General features: G+C 36.2%; 1 protein-coding gene across 3 annotated transcripts; it reads left to right on the top strand.

Moving 5' to 3' along the window:
• The first annotated feature begins 3,293 nt into the window (after positions 1 to 3,293).
• LOC142615838 (protein SUPPRESSOR OF PHYA-105 1) lies at positions 3,294 to 13,831 on the top strand. Of its 3 annotated transcripts, none has more exons than XM_075788695.1 (8): positions 3,296 to 3,451; positions 4,316 to 5,864; positions 6,587 to 6,744; positions 7,784 to 8,636; positions 10,568 to 10,714; positions 11,281 to 11,598; positions 12,199 to 12,258; positions 12,884 to 13,831. In XM_075788695.1, exons 2-8 carry the CDS (start codon positions 4,350 to 4,352, stop codon positions 13,073 to 13,075), a joined length of 3,243 nt encoding a protein of 1,080 aa, XP_075644810.1. In that variant the 5' UTR covers positions 3,296 to 3,451; positions 4,316 to 4,349; the 3' UTR covers positions 13,076 to 13,831. The 3 variants fall into 3 exon arrangements, with proteins under 3 accessions (XP_075644811.1, XP_075644810.1, XP_075644809.1); XM_075788694.1 differs by having other exon boundaries at positions 3,328 to 3,508; XM_075788696.1 differs by lacking the exon at positions 10,568 to 10,714 and having other exon boundaries at positions 3,294 to 3,451.
• The last annotated feature ends 228 nt before the right edge of the window (positions 13,832 to 14,059 follow it).

Genomic DNA, 14,059 nt, shown 5'->3' with positions numbered 1-14,059 from the left:
CATAGGATTACCACCTTTCCTTCTGATCTCAAGGCATGCCATTCTCTTTGAAGGCAATGCTAGATAGAAACCCCAGCTGGTATGTTATAACGGGCCTTAAAGCTCTCTACGCCTTCAGGGATATCTACCAAGTTAGCAAATCTACCCATTTAAGACATGAGTGGGGGATGTTAGAAGAATAAGGTGAAAATTAAAAGGCTGAGGAATGAAAGGTCCTAATAATTAGTAGGTGGGCTAAAGGTTACTTACAAAGATATAGGAAAAAAACACCTCGGACTGGTTCTTGAGAGTTGAAGATTCAAAAAGTGAGGCATTTGGATTCTTCGAGCTTTTTATATAGGAGGGGAAAGTAAGTGGGAAAGTTCCCGCTTGAATCCCTATAGGAATCTCTACCGTACGATTTTCATTACATCGTAGAACGTGGGGCACAAGGCATCGTGTGGAGTAATTGTTGAAGTGTCCCAGATGCCAAAGCGTCAAGAGCATCCTTATTGCAAGTGAAAAGACACTCACAAAGGTGGAAACATCATGAGTGTGGGAAGTATAGTAACACAAGATCAAAACCCCATTTTTCTCTCAAGAGAAAGAAAGAATAGAGTTTCGAGGGGCTATTATAGGGATAAATGGCTCAGATAAGGGTATTTAGCCATAGGTTGTGTCCAAGGATGCCAAAAAGCCTGAGGACAAACAAGTATTAGTAAAGGCGAGTAGGTTATCAGGCTGAGGACAAAAGCTGATCACGACAAGCAAGTGATGCTGTCTAAGGAGACAAACCTCCTCGGGAAACAGAGCGGAAGCCTGAAGTCGGACCACCCAACAAGTACTAGGAAGTGGACAACCATGCTTGGAAGGAGGATAAGTTTTGAAGAAAGGAAAGTCAATGGAGAATTGAGAAATATCTGGGAAAAAAGCTGCTACCACCACATTGAATGCTTTGCTCCTAACCAACTAGCTGCATTAATGTGGAGGTGATGTTTGAACAATGACTTCTAGCCTTACAGCTACTCATAAAAGACTTCAAGAAGGTTCTGATGGGACAAGTATCTAGGAGATGAGTTATTTAATCAATAAGTGGAAGGCTAGGATGAAAGGAGGAGAAAGAGTATAAAAGGGAAAGGATTCCCTTACAGAAAGGGGGATCGGAGAGAAAGAAAGGAGAATCCTCTTTGTAACCAAGAACTTGAATATTTGTATAAGTCTGAGAGATATATATACGAACATACCATCCTCAGACTTGATCGATGAGTGTTTTTCTTTTCAATTTATTCATCTTAGTCATTCCAACACTAAACTAACCTATTTTGATTCTCATTTGACTTGTTGAACGTTCAGTGTTAAACCCACTCTCTAACAAATTTATTGTTGTAGGCCAATTGGACCATTGTTCAAGTCTTTTGGATTGTGGATCAATTTGTGTCCTTATAGGACTTTTTACCAAACGCTTATTTGTAGTTTTTAAAATTGTGTTTTCAAAACGCTATTTTTCAAAACGCACTTTTTAAAACGGCCTATCCAAATAGACTCTTAATTTTTAATGCGTCTTCTAGAAGAAATTAGAGTTCCATTATGGGTTGGATCCGATACCCAGTAAATAAATAAATAATTCAGCACTTGAGCACATAAAAAAGAGGTTGAATAACTGGAACTCGGATTTTTTTTCTTCTATAATTCATGGTTCCAATTGACAAATTTATTCTTGGGGGAATTGCCAATTTGAGCATTCTAATTTTCAATCTAGCAATCTAGGCAGTAAAACTGTATGTTGATACAAAAAATTTCATATATCTTTGGGCCATCAAATTAAGCCCAACGTCAAACAAACTAAGCCCTAAATGAGACGGCACCTGGACCTATGTCCTAGTTGGAATGACTAAATATAGAAAAAAGCTTAACGGAAGATTTTAAATTACCTTAGAATGGAGTAATAAGTGAGGCTTGAGGATGACCCAATTTCCCTTGAATGGGGAATGAGACTAAGAATTGTCTCTAGTGAAGGTAGCCTTAGAATGGAGCAATAAGTGAGGCTTGAGGATGACCCAAATGCCATAAGAAGAATGGAGTAATAGTGGGCCTAGTGGTGACCTAAATGCCATAAGAAGAAGAGAAATGGCCCAAAAGAGGTCTCCTACATAATGAACTTGGATATGAGAATAAATGGGCCCATGGATGGGTGAAGACCCTGTGTAAGGGAATGATAGAAAATAGGCCCAAACCCTATGTATAAAGGATTTGAAAAGGATCAAAGGAAACTAGAACCTTCCATGGGCACTAGAACCTTCCATGAGAGAGAGAGAGAGAGAGAGAGAGAGAGAGAGAGAGAGAGATTTCAAAATCTAGGTTGTCCAGCCAAGAAACCATTGGGCAAAGCAAGAAAAGGCATGAGTCTTGTTCACTCACATCCCAAAAGTGCAAAGAGAGAAAGACCTTTAGCTATTGAAACTTGGGAGGTGTGGTTTGATGGAAGGAAGAAAAACACTAAATTGTGTTGGTTTGGTGCTATGCTTGCTCTTATTTGTGTTGGTAATTGCTCAATATAAAATAAATAAAAGTCCAACTTGTGGTTCCATCCCTATCCAAGTGGGTTAGATTTTTTTTAACCAAACCATGGTAAGTCGAATTGGAAAAATCCTTCAATCCGATCCATACCCTCCTTTACTTCTCTTTCACTAGAGGGAAAAAAAGTACAACAATACAAACCTCTTCATAAAATTAACGAAAAAAATAAAGTTGTCCACCTCATTTTCACAATGTAAAGGTTAAAAATGTAAAGGTGACAACACATAAAGGTAGGTTAAAAAAAATAACGTTAATGATGAATTCAAATAAAAATTAATAATAATTTAATAATACCTAAAATTTATTGTAAAATAATTATAAAAATATCAATAATGAAGCAACATGAGTTGCCATATAAAAGATGCGTCTGTGTGGTTATAAAATTGGAACTCGCCTTGAAAAGGCCCTGTCACGTCACGGGAGGTATGGTCCGGGGGGGAAAATTAAGAAGCAATGGCATAAACAGTAAATAAAAGGCCGACTGAGTGCTATTTAATAAAACGCTACCACCCATTAACAGTAAACTTGTTATCCAACGTGTGGACTGTAAGGCGAAGACGAATTAGCCGAGAAAAAAATAAAATGAGGTCTTTCATTTGTAGCCTCAGAATCAGATCCAACACAAGTCTCTCTGAGCTAAGCATATGCATAGCTGTTTTAATTTACTTTTAAATTACTATAATAATAATAAAAATGGTACGAAGTAATATTTGTTCAAAATATATGGACCATACGTAAATTCAGAAAATTCCCTTCTCCTTTGTTTTTTTTTTTTTAAGTATCACACAAAAACTAATAAAAATCTAAAGATACCGATAAGACTCTTTTTACTTTTGTTGCAACAAACAACATTCTTTCACTTGTTTATGTGTTGGAAGATATTTTTCTATTTCAGGCAAGTTTGTCTTTGCTTCCCTCTCTCTCTCTCTCTCAGCTGCTGCTTTCTTTAATGGTATTGCATTTACTTTTTTGAATTTCATTGCGTTTAATTCATTGGTCTATGTGTGCTTGTTTTTTTTTTTTTTTTTTCAAAGGTTGTTCTTTTACACTTTTTGGTTACAGAAAATGGAAGTAAGGATTTATTTTCTGCTCTTAAGATTGAAGCATTCATGTTGGATGGATGCTCTTTTATAGTAATGATGATGTTGGTTATGTGGTTTGTATATTTTTCTAATTTGAAGTTCAAGGAATGGTTGTAGTGATTTTTATTTGAATTTATAAAATATATATATAAAAAAAAAAAAGGATATGTAGTTGAATTGCTTTCTCTCATGCTTTGAAGAGCAAATTCAAAGTGGGGTTTAATTGGTTTGCATAGTATCAAAAAAAAAAATGTTTGTTCTTTAAGAGGAGTGTGATTACTAATTCATGTATTATCAGTTATGGATATTTCTATGCCATTCCAAAAGCATAATGTGCTTTTTGATTTAATGGGTCTGCTTAAATTGCAAAAATTCCACTTTCACAGTAAATAAATACAACTTATGCTTCTCACTCTCTCCATTAGTTGAATAGTTTTAATTCATTATTTCATTTTGTGTTGATATTGATTCAACTGATTTAGAATTCACCCCTCTTCCCTTTTAGGTTATTCTTTTTTGGAGCTGATGTTATTGTTGTTGTTGTTCTTTTTTTGGATGTCATCCTAAATTTCAGTCATGAATTCATCTTTTCCCCCCTTTTTCTAATTCTTGTATTTCAGCCATGAGTTCATCTTTCCCCCCCCCTTTGTCTAATTCTTGTAATTTTCATTGAGTAGGTCGTTTGCACAACAAATCATTCATATTAATTAAATGGTGTGTTCCGACGGTATGAAACGAGCTGCAGAGGAAATGGCTGTAAATGATGCAGTAGGAAATGAAGAACTTAAAAGAAAAGATTTTGATCCTTCCCTGAAACCAGAGGGTCAAAATTTCTTGAGATCACCAGTGACCTGCTTATCTGTGAGAGGTGAATGGCTGGAGAGATCAGAAAATGATTGTTTGGCTGCCTTGGAGGGGAAGGATTTAAATAGATGCATAGCTTCTTTAGATGGTTCTGAGCCTCTGACTACTAGTTCTACAATTGATACAGGGCTTGTTGTGGAAGAGTTAACAGTGGGAAATTATAGGAACCAAAATTTAGATTTAGTTAGTAGCCCCAGCAAAGCTAAGCAGGGCCAGTGGCAATATCTATATCAGTTAGCAAGTGGGTCTAGAAGTAAGGGTTCACAGGGTGATTTGGCTTCTACTGGCAAGGATCAAGTATTGTTGAGAGTCAGAGAAGAGTTAGTAACTATGAATTCTGACCCGAGGAGTCTGAAGCTTTTGTCGAGCAAGTTACTTGATCCTGCACCAAAGGGAGTTTTTGCATATATGAGGGCTAGTGAAGACAAGATTATCTCAAGCAATTCACTATCTACTACTCCTGCTCGATTGAAAGCCTTGTCAACATCTAGCTTTTCTCAGCTATTTGTAAAGAAATCCTTGGCAGGAAAGGGATCTATCTGTGGAGCCCCAGAGGCTTGCAGTGGGTTTGGTGGTGCAATTGGGGACCAGAACGATGAAAAGTTGCATGATGTAACTAAGGTAGCTTCTAGTGCTTTATTAAAATTAAGTGCCAACAATGGTCAGTCTTCCATGCATAGAATTAATAGGTCTGGTCCTGAACCGTTCAATGATGGGATCAGCCTAAGGGAATGGCTTAAACCTGGGCGTAGTAAACTAAACAAAGCTGAAAGCGTGCTTATATTCAGGCAGATTGTGGAGATAGTGGATTTCGCACACTCTCAAGGAGTTGTCTTAAATGACTTATGGCCATCTAGTTTCTTTATACTGCGATCAAGTAGAGTTAAATACACTGGTTCCTCAACAGCTGTGAGAGAATTAGAGGGTTTGATGTGTCAAGAATCATTTCGGAAAAGGCCATTGGAACAAGAGGAGCGTGCCTACCTTAGTTTGGGTGCAAAGCAGCGAAGAATATGTGAGGAAATGAATTCTATTAAACAACAGCCTTACTTCATGACTAATGGTGGCTTAAGTACTAAATCAATGAAAGAGACTGAAATTTCAATCACTGGTCCAGAAGATTCAGGACACACTGAACTTCAGTCTCAAAACAATTCCAGTTGCCAAAATAAATATCTGGCTACACAGCAGACTATTCCTATAACTGTTCACAGCTACCAAAATAAATCACTGGCAGCACAGCAGTATGTTTCTGCAACTGTTCAGTCAGAAGAGAAGTGGTATACTAGTCCAGAGGATCTCAATGAGAGAGGTTGCACATTTTCATCAAACATCTATGGTCTTGGTGTCCTTTTTTTTGAGGTGAGAATTTTTTTTTTTTAATTGGTTTTTGTAGTTACGTATTTGTTGAAAGATAAGATTAAAATCCTAGAGTATTGCTTATTGCTTCTTTGTTAAGTTATTTTTGCATCAAACTTGATGCTTAAGCCAAGTATGTTAAATATAAACTTGCTTTGCTGTGTACGAAAACCATTATATAAATTAAAATTGATATGAGATTTTGGTTATGAGGACCTTTTAAGACTGAATTTTTCTGGTATATAGCATCTGTACAGTGATATTATTATGTACCCGTACCAAGATATACCTATTTGTATCTTGGCATGGTGTAAGATATATTCATTCATGGGGCCTGTAGAAGGGGTGGATTGGGAGCACCTGCTGAATATTTGAAGCCACATTTCATCTGCAGTAGCAGTGATATCATTCAAATGTAAATGAGTTAAATCCTGAAGTACCCTGATGAAGTAAAATATCTCCTGGATATGATTGATTAGTGCACTTTGGGAGAGGCATTTCTAGCTTGAGTATGAATGCAATATAAATTTCTATAAATAGATTTGGCACAAGAAATGAAAATGCATCAATCTTCATTCACTCAACTGCTTCATATTCCTATTCATTAGTTCTCTATTTTTCTTTTTGGTACTTGGTTCTCTTAAATTTTAATTTTTCTCTTAAGATTCCATCCTAAAAATTGAATTGAAATACTATTTTAATACTAATGCAGCTTTTTATATCAGTTGCTCTGCATTTTTGAATCAAGCGAGGCACATTCTGCAGTGATGTTGGATTTGCGCCATCGGATTCTTCCACCAAATTTTCTCTCAGAAAATCCCAAGGAGGCGGGCTTTTGTCTTTGGCTTCTTCATCCTGAACCTTCATCTCGTCCAACAACTAGGTATCATTATATGCAGCATTTCAGTTATTGTACCTTCTACCATTAAATTTCAAACTTCTCTAAACATTTTGTTAAATGTAGAGGTTGTAATCATTGAAGTATGAATATTTCAATACATTGGTACCACATTAAATATCAGAGATATGCACCTGAAGTTACAATTTTTGCTAACCCACCCCCCCTTGTGAGTGCCCCCCTTTTTTTGTGTTTGTCTTTGAGGTGTGTTTAGCAACCTATCCTAATTCTAGATTAAAAGTATCTAGGTCTTGTTAGTCATTAATATTTTAGTAACTCAAGCTACTAGTATGCGGTATAATTGCACTTCTGCCAACCAATGATGAAGCCGAAGCATCTTGAGTCCTTAACCTCTTAAGTTCATATGTAGTTCAGATATATTGTGTTAATTTTACATTTAGCTTCATTTAATATTATAACATCGACGATCCTCTAATGGGAGACCTTCAAATGCTCAGCTAAAGTGGTTGAGGGTTTCAACTTGTAATCCAAATAGTTATTCATATTCTTAAATGCAGAATATTCCTACTCAAACCTATATAGTGTATGTGGCTGAAAATATTAGAGCTATTGTGTCGGGTTCCAGCATGATGAAGAACAAAGGCCCTGAATTTGTAGACAAGTGCTAGGTCCCACCTGGAAAATCTTCATGATAATAGATGTAGAATGGATTCAAGAAAAACAGCTTAGGGGTAGGATAATGTTCAGTTGCTGTTCTAGCCAGGTGAATCTATAGACCCTTATGAGGAAATGTTTATCAGTCGCTGAACCATCCATTGAAGGCTTCTGACATTTTTGACTGGAAAACATGTTATTTGACCATCTATCTGTTAATTTTACTTTCCCCTGCACTTCTTGAAAATATAATTTTACAAGCTGCAACTTTGTTTGATTAATTTTGTTAAATTTTGGATATCAACTGCTGCAATGTCTTTGATTTGATGATAAATCCTGGTATTTCTTGGTCCATTACATATGTTTTAATGTGGTGGATTTAGAAGTTTTTTTATTTGCTGTGCCACAGGGAAATACTCCAGTCTGAACTGATATTTGGATCCCAAGAATTGCATTCTGGGGATGATTTCTCAGTATCTGGTTCTGTTGAGGATGGTGAATCAGAGCCATTACTTCATTTCCTAATTTCATTGAAAGAACAGAAACAGAATCATGCCTCCAAGTTAGCTGAAGATATAGAATGCTTAGAAGAAGATATTAAATTGGCTGAGAGAAGGCACTTAATAGGGACATCCACAGCTTTTTCTTGGGGACAGGATGAAATTCCTAATGTAGGGAAATCAGGGTTCCTTTTTCTAGATGCTATAAATTCAGGTGTGTCATCAAGATCGTTTTCAGTTTCAAAATTAAATGAAGAAAGATTGATGAGAAATATCAGTCAGCTAGAGGATGCTTACTTCTCCATGAGATCCCAAATCCAGCTTAGAGAAAATGCCATTGCAGAACGCTCTGATAAAGAGTTGCTAAATAACCGAGAAAGGTGGACACATGTAAAAAATGAACATGAAAAACCAAGCAGAAACCAGAAAAGCATTGATCGGCTTGGAGCCTTTTTTGAAGGTTTATGCAAGTTTTGTCACTATAGCAAGTTTGAAGTTTGTGGGACATTAAGAAATGGAGATCTTCTCAACTCTGCAAATGTGACTTGCTCTTTAAGTTTTGACCGTGATGAGGACTACCTTGCAGCAGCCGGAGTATCAAAGAAAATCAAGATTTTTGAGTTTTCTGCTCTTTTAGATGACTCTGTTGATATCCATTATCCTGTTGTTGAGATGTCAAATAAATCAAAGCTTAGCTGTGTTTGCTGGAACAACTACATCAAGAACTATCTGGCTTCAACAGATTATGATGGTGTGGTTCAGGTGTGTATTCCTCACACAATGTTTTTACTTGTTATATATGTTTATACTGTTTTCACTTTTCACCTGTGAGATAGATGTTATATAATAGTAATAAAGTGGAAGTGTTTGGCTTTTGATAGTTTAAATTTTTTCACATCAACATTGCACTATATATTATTTTTATCTGGTTGTTAATTGTCAGAGTTATATAGGGTTCTAAATTATTATATTTCATTTATAAAAAAAAAAAACTGAATTAGAACCCATTGTTCTGTTGGACAAAGAACCCAGACACTAAATGAATTCTAATTAATTATATTTGGTCTTCTCAAATAAATTCTAATTAAATTACATCTGATCTTTATATTAGGCTCTCTATCCTAACTAGTGTTGTACACTACACAAGCCCTAAACCTAGTGTATTCAAGAAACCTAAACTTAGTGTAGTACAATAGTGAATTGGGCATGAGCCCAATAGGGATTTAAACCTAATATTCTAACAGTCTCTCCTTAAACTCTAAAATGGATTTCAAGGGACTAGCTTGAGTTTGGATACTAGATCCCAAAACCATCCCAGTGGATGAGATTTGGTGAAGATTCATCCAGTTAATTATGACAAGCAATGGAGCAAAACTTTAAGATGTCCTAAAGTAGATGATGATAGACATGAGAGGCAATGTAGTGAAGCTGTAATGTTAGATAATGACAAATGAAGTAGTAGTCAATCTAAATATGTTTGGTTCACTCATGGAAGAATATCATTGGCGCTATATGTATTGCATTACTGTTACCATAGTTGGTAGGAGTGGGAGAAGATGAACAGACACTTCTATCTTGTAAAAGCCAGTATAACCATAGAAGTTCAGATGTAGTATCGGAAAATGCCCTATATTCTGCTTCAGTGCTAGACTAAGCGACCATAGTCCGCTTTTTTGCTATACCATGAGATAATAGAATCACTAAGTAGGAAGCCAGAAGACAATAGAAGAGTGCCTGTTTGTAAAATCTCCCACCCATTCTGCCTCAGTGTAAGTGTGAATCATGAGAGGTGACTGGGAGGAGAAGTAAAGTTAATGGAATAGAATGACCTTGAGATATCGGAGAATGTGAAGAACTGTTGCATAGTGAGTGGATCAAGGTGCCATCATAAATTGGTTGACTATATGAACTGCATGTGAGTTATCAGGATGTGTCAATTTAAGCTCCGAAAGACTCCTGACCATCGGCAGAAGGTAGCATCTTCAAGCGGTTCACCATCACGAGTAGAGTCATTTGCTAGGCTTTAGAAGTGTGTTAGTCATTTTTCTATGAATGGTGATCTGATTGTGGAAGTATGTATGAAGCCTCAAGTCAAAATAACGAGAAAACTGTACATTGAACTGTGTGAAACAACTGTCCAATAGTAGTCATTGTATAGGCTCTCAATCCTTAAGAGGGTACTGTTAAAAGAAAACCTAAACCAAGTGTAGTAAGGAAACCTTGGAGCCCTGTAATAGAGTAGCCATATTAAAGAAGATCACCTTATCATAATTTCCCTGGTGCTTTTTGTGACTACCTGCAGTCAGAGAATGTCTCTAAGAGTGTACCTAAGTTCAATATGATGTTGGAGCAGGTCTGTATCCATAACTTTACTGAGTGACGCACTGCATTAGTACATTTGATTAAGATGGGTACTAGTATGTGGCTGTAGTTTTTTTATATTAGGAAATATATGCATGATGATTGATGAGGAACTCAATTCCAAAACTATTTATTGCCATCTGTTTCCATTTGAAAGATGCTTCACTTAGGGAAATATTGATCCTTGTCTTTTATTTCGTGTCACCAAAAGTTTTTTATTTTTTATTTTTTACCAGTAATATTTCTATCCTCGACCTTTTATTTGAGTTTAATTTCTTTAACAACTACTATTGGTGATTTTCTTGTAATCTAATGGGCATGGTGGAATCCAGATGTGGGATGCAGGCACTGGTCAAGGATTCTCTCAATACATGGAACACCAAAAGAGGGCTTGGTCTGTTGACTTTTCTCAATCTGACCCCACAAAGTTTGCAAGCGGAAGTGATGACTGTTCTGTGAAACTGTGGAGCATTAATGAGGCACGCTCTCTCGTGTCATCTAATAATGGCTTAGCTTGCTTGATATTAGTATTTCCATGAATTAAAATTTACAATTGCTGATTATTTATCCTTCTTGAGAATACTCAAAATTGAAAGAGGGTAGGGGGGAAAGAGAACCCCAAGCGTAGGAGTTGTGTGTTACACACAGAAACACACACACATCCATAGCCACCTATTTATGTTAGATTGGGCAAGAAATAAGTTTTTTCTCTCCTCATTGCCTTCTACAAGCATTTTTACATGTGGGGCTATCCATCACAATTTGTTAGACCCACATAGGATAGACATTTTTGGTCTAGTTGGTCAACTGGAGTAACCGCTCAATGGAACCTTATTGATGATTATGTATTTCCTTTCAAATCAGTGTTGATCATTGGTATCAAGTATGATTAAGTGCCAAATTTGAGGTTCCCTTACTGACCTCAGGGTCCTAGTTATTCTATCATTTGAACTCATACTATTGCTTAAAAGTACTGTAATAATCTTTATGAGAGAATTTGTTATACAAAGTTAGGGGAGTGGTTCTAATATGATTATTTGTGCAGCAAGATTCTATTGTCACCATTTGGAACCCGGCCAATGTCTGCTGTGTTCAGTTCTCGGCTTACTCTACTCATCTATTGGCTTTTGGATCAGCTGATTACAAGATTTACTGCTATGATCTTCGGCATACAAGAATCCCTTGGTGCACATTAGCTGATCATGGGAAAGCTGTCAGCTATGTAAAATTTTTAGATTCAGAAACCCTTGTTTCTGCATCTACTGACAATACTTTGAAGCTTTGGGATCTAAATAAAACTAGCTCAATTGGGTTGTCCTCCACTGCTTGTAGCTTAACCTTTGTTGGTCATACTAATGAGAAGGTTGGTTTCTCTATATGATAATAATGGAATCTATGATGAGGTGCTTCCCCATCAAGAGTGCTTGGGCCATCTCCTCTTATATACCAGCTGATCATTTAAATATACAAATCATTCAAATAAAAAAATAGAAATAATATATATGTGTGTGTGTGTGTGTGTGTGTGTGTGTGTATAAAATAAAACTTAAAGGTGTGCATCTTCCTCATTATTCATGAATTAGTTGAGTATTCTTTCTTTATACTTGAAAGAGGAATTGAAGTACTTGTTTTGGCCAAAAAGTACATTTCATTATTGACAAATAAGTATTTGATTCATGCTTTTCACCTTGTCACTTATATAAAAGGCCCTTGATAAATTAAATGGCCCAAATATTGTAGTGACTCGCCCTTTTAGGTGAAAATGAGTGAGGCCTTATCAATCTGGATGGGATGGCACCATCATAGACTATCCATTAGACACAATCACACGCACAAGTGCGCACACATGAACATGAATGTGTATGTATCTGTATCAGTATAGGTAGTCTCTGTATGTTATATCTCTTTTTGAGCATTCACTATATAATTATTATTTCTAACTCCTTGTCTACTGCTTGCTCAGAATTTTGTCGGTTTGTCCGTTTTGGATGGATACATAGTATGTGGCTCAGAAACTAATGAGGTAAAATTGTTTGATGTCAAAATTCACTTTGATAATGTTAATTTTATTATAGGACTTTATGTGGCGTAAGCACTCTGATATTGGAGTGACTATAAAAAAGGCGCGGTATTGCCTCATTGCAAAAAAATTCTGATCTTGTAGTCATCATAAACTAAGAACTATCGAAATCCCTCGTCTTTTGGGAGTTTGGCATTCTAACATCTTAAATTATTACTTATGAGAATGGATACATTTATTACCATTAAAATTGCAGCGCTTGAGTGCAGGTTTTTTTTTTTTTTTTTAATAGAAATCTAAAAATCTGTTTGGTTTGACAGGCTACCTTTTTCCTAAGATCCTTTCTCTTAAGGGAATTAGAAAACTGCTTCTAGGATGTGGGCTAGGTGCCAGCATTTAATTTATTAAATATTATCCAAGTATAAGATCTATAATACTGATCACAAGCAGATGATACACACCCCATCAAGCAATACTAATGGACTTTCCTATTAGAGATGTCATTCCTTTGTGAATAGCCAGAAGATACATTGATCCTTCATGACCTTTTTTGTTTTTATTTTCTTTTGCAAGAATCAAGGTCTTATGTTCAACTTCTAACTGCAATTATTTCCTCTTTGTTTTTCAGGTATACAGCTATTATAGATCTCTGCCAATGCCAATCACTTCTTACAAATTTGGATCAACTGATCCTGTTTCTGGAAATGATATTGGTGATGATAAGGGACAGTTTGTTTCTAGTGTCTGTTGGGGAAAAAAGTCCAACGTGGTTGTTGCTGCTAACTCAAGTGGAAGCATGAAACTATTGCAGATGGTGTGAGAAACATTGTTCACTCTATGTTTGTAATAGCAATCAGTTCTGTTCCTCAAACATATCACCTTATCTTACCAGTGACAACAATTAATCTAAAGTCCTCTTTGGTTGGAAATGAGTTGGACCAGAAATTGGCTTCGGTTGAAGGCTAAGAGAGGGAACACAGCTGTTATGGAGCCTTCTAAGTTGCGTTTTATAGATGTCTTGCATCCACATGGAATTGCACAGGACAAAGGAATCCATTAACCTGCTGATTCTGGCTGTTGCACTTTGATGAGTACTCCACGTTACACCCTTACTGTTGAGATCAGAGATTAGTGGAAGTTGACAAGATATGGGCATAGCTGGTACAAAACCAGGGTTTGAGTTGCACTACCTCAAAAAATTAGAAGCTAAGTGAATAAAGATCATAGTACTCTTCAATGAATGATTCCAATCATTTTTACCAGAGATCTTTTAGAAAACTCTACAAGGTTCGCTGGAGTTGGAGAAAATTCGCAAGCTGTGGTATCAATAATTTTTCAATTGGCGTGTATCCTGCACAAGCAGTTACCTTGCCAACAAACCAGTAGCAGAAAAGAAATGTAAATTATCTTTAATTATTAAGAAAGGTTTAGGTTATACCATGATTGCTACTCAGAACTGTATATTTAGTCTTCCGATTAAAATTTTCAAGGAGTGAGAAATGTTTTACTAGGGTGGCCTCTCCTGATAAAGGAAGTTTTTTTTATACCATATCCATTTTAATTAGCTCCGCATTAACTTGTGATTTAGCCAATTATTGTATGATATGATACATGCTTACCAAAAATGTGACATCAATTTAGCATGTCAATGCAGATATGTAACTTTGCTCATTCATTTTTGGCAATTGTTCTGCTTAACAGCAGTTCAATGACTTAATCCCCACATTGTAGTTTCTTTTGTTTTTTGTGTTGAACTCTCTCTCTCTCTCTCTCTCCCTCTCCAATGAATAAAAAAACCGAAATA

The sequence above is a fragment of the Castanea sativa genome, chromosome 11 (assembly GCF_040712315.1).
Source record: "Castanea sativa cultivar Marrone di Chiusa Pesio chromosome 11, ASM4071231v1".
Lineage (NCBI taxonomy): Eukaryota > Viridiplantae > Streptophyta > Magnoliopsida > Fagales > Fagaceae > Castanea > Castanea sativa.
Note: the sequence above shows the minus strand (reverse complement) of the source record. Positions and strands in the feature narration are given on the sequence as shown.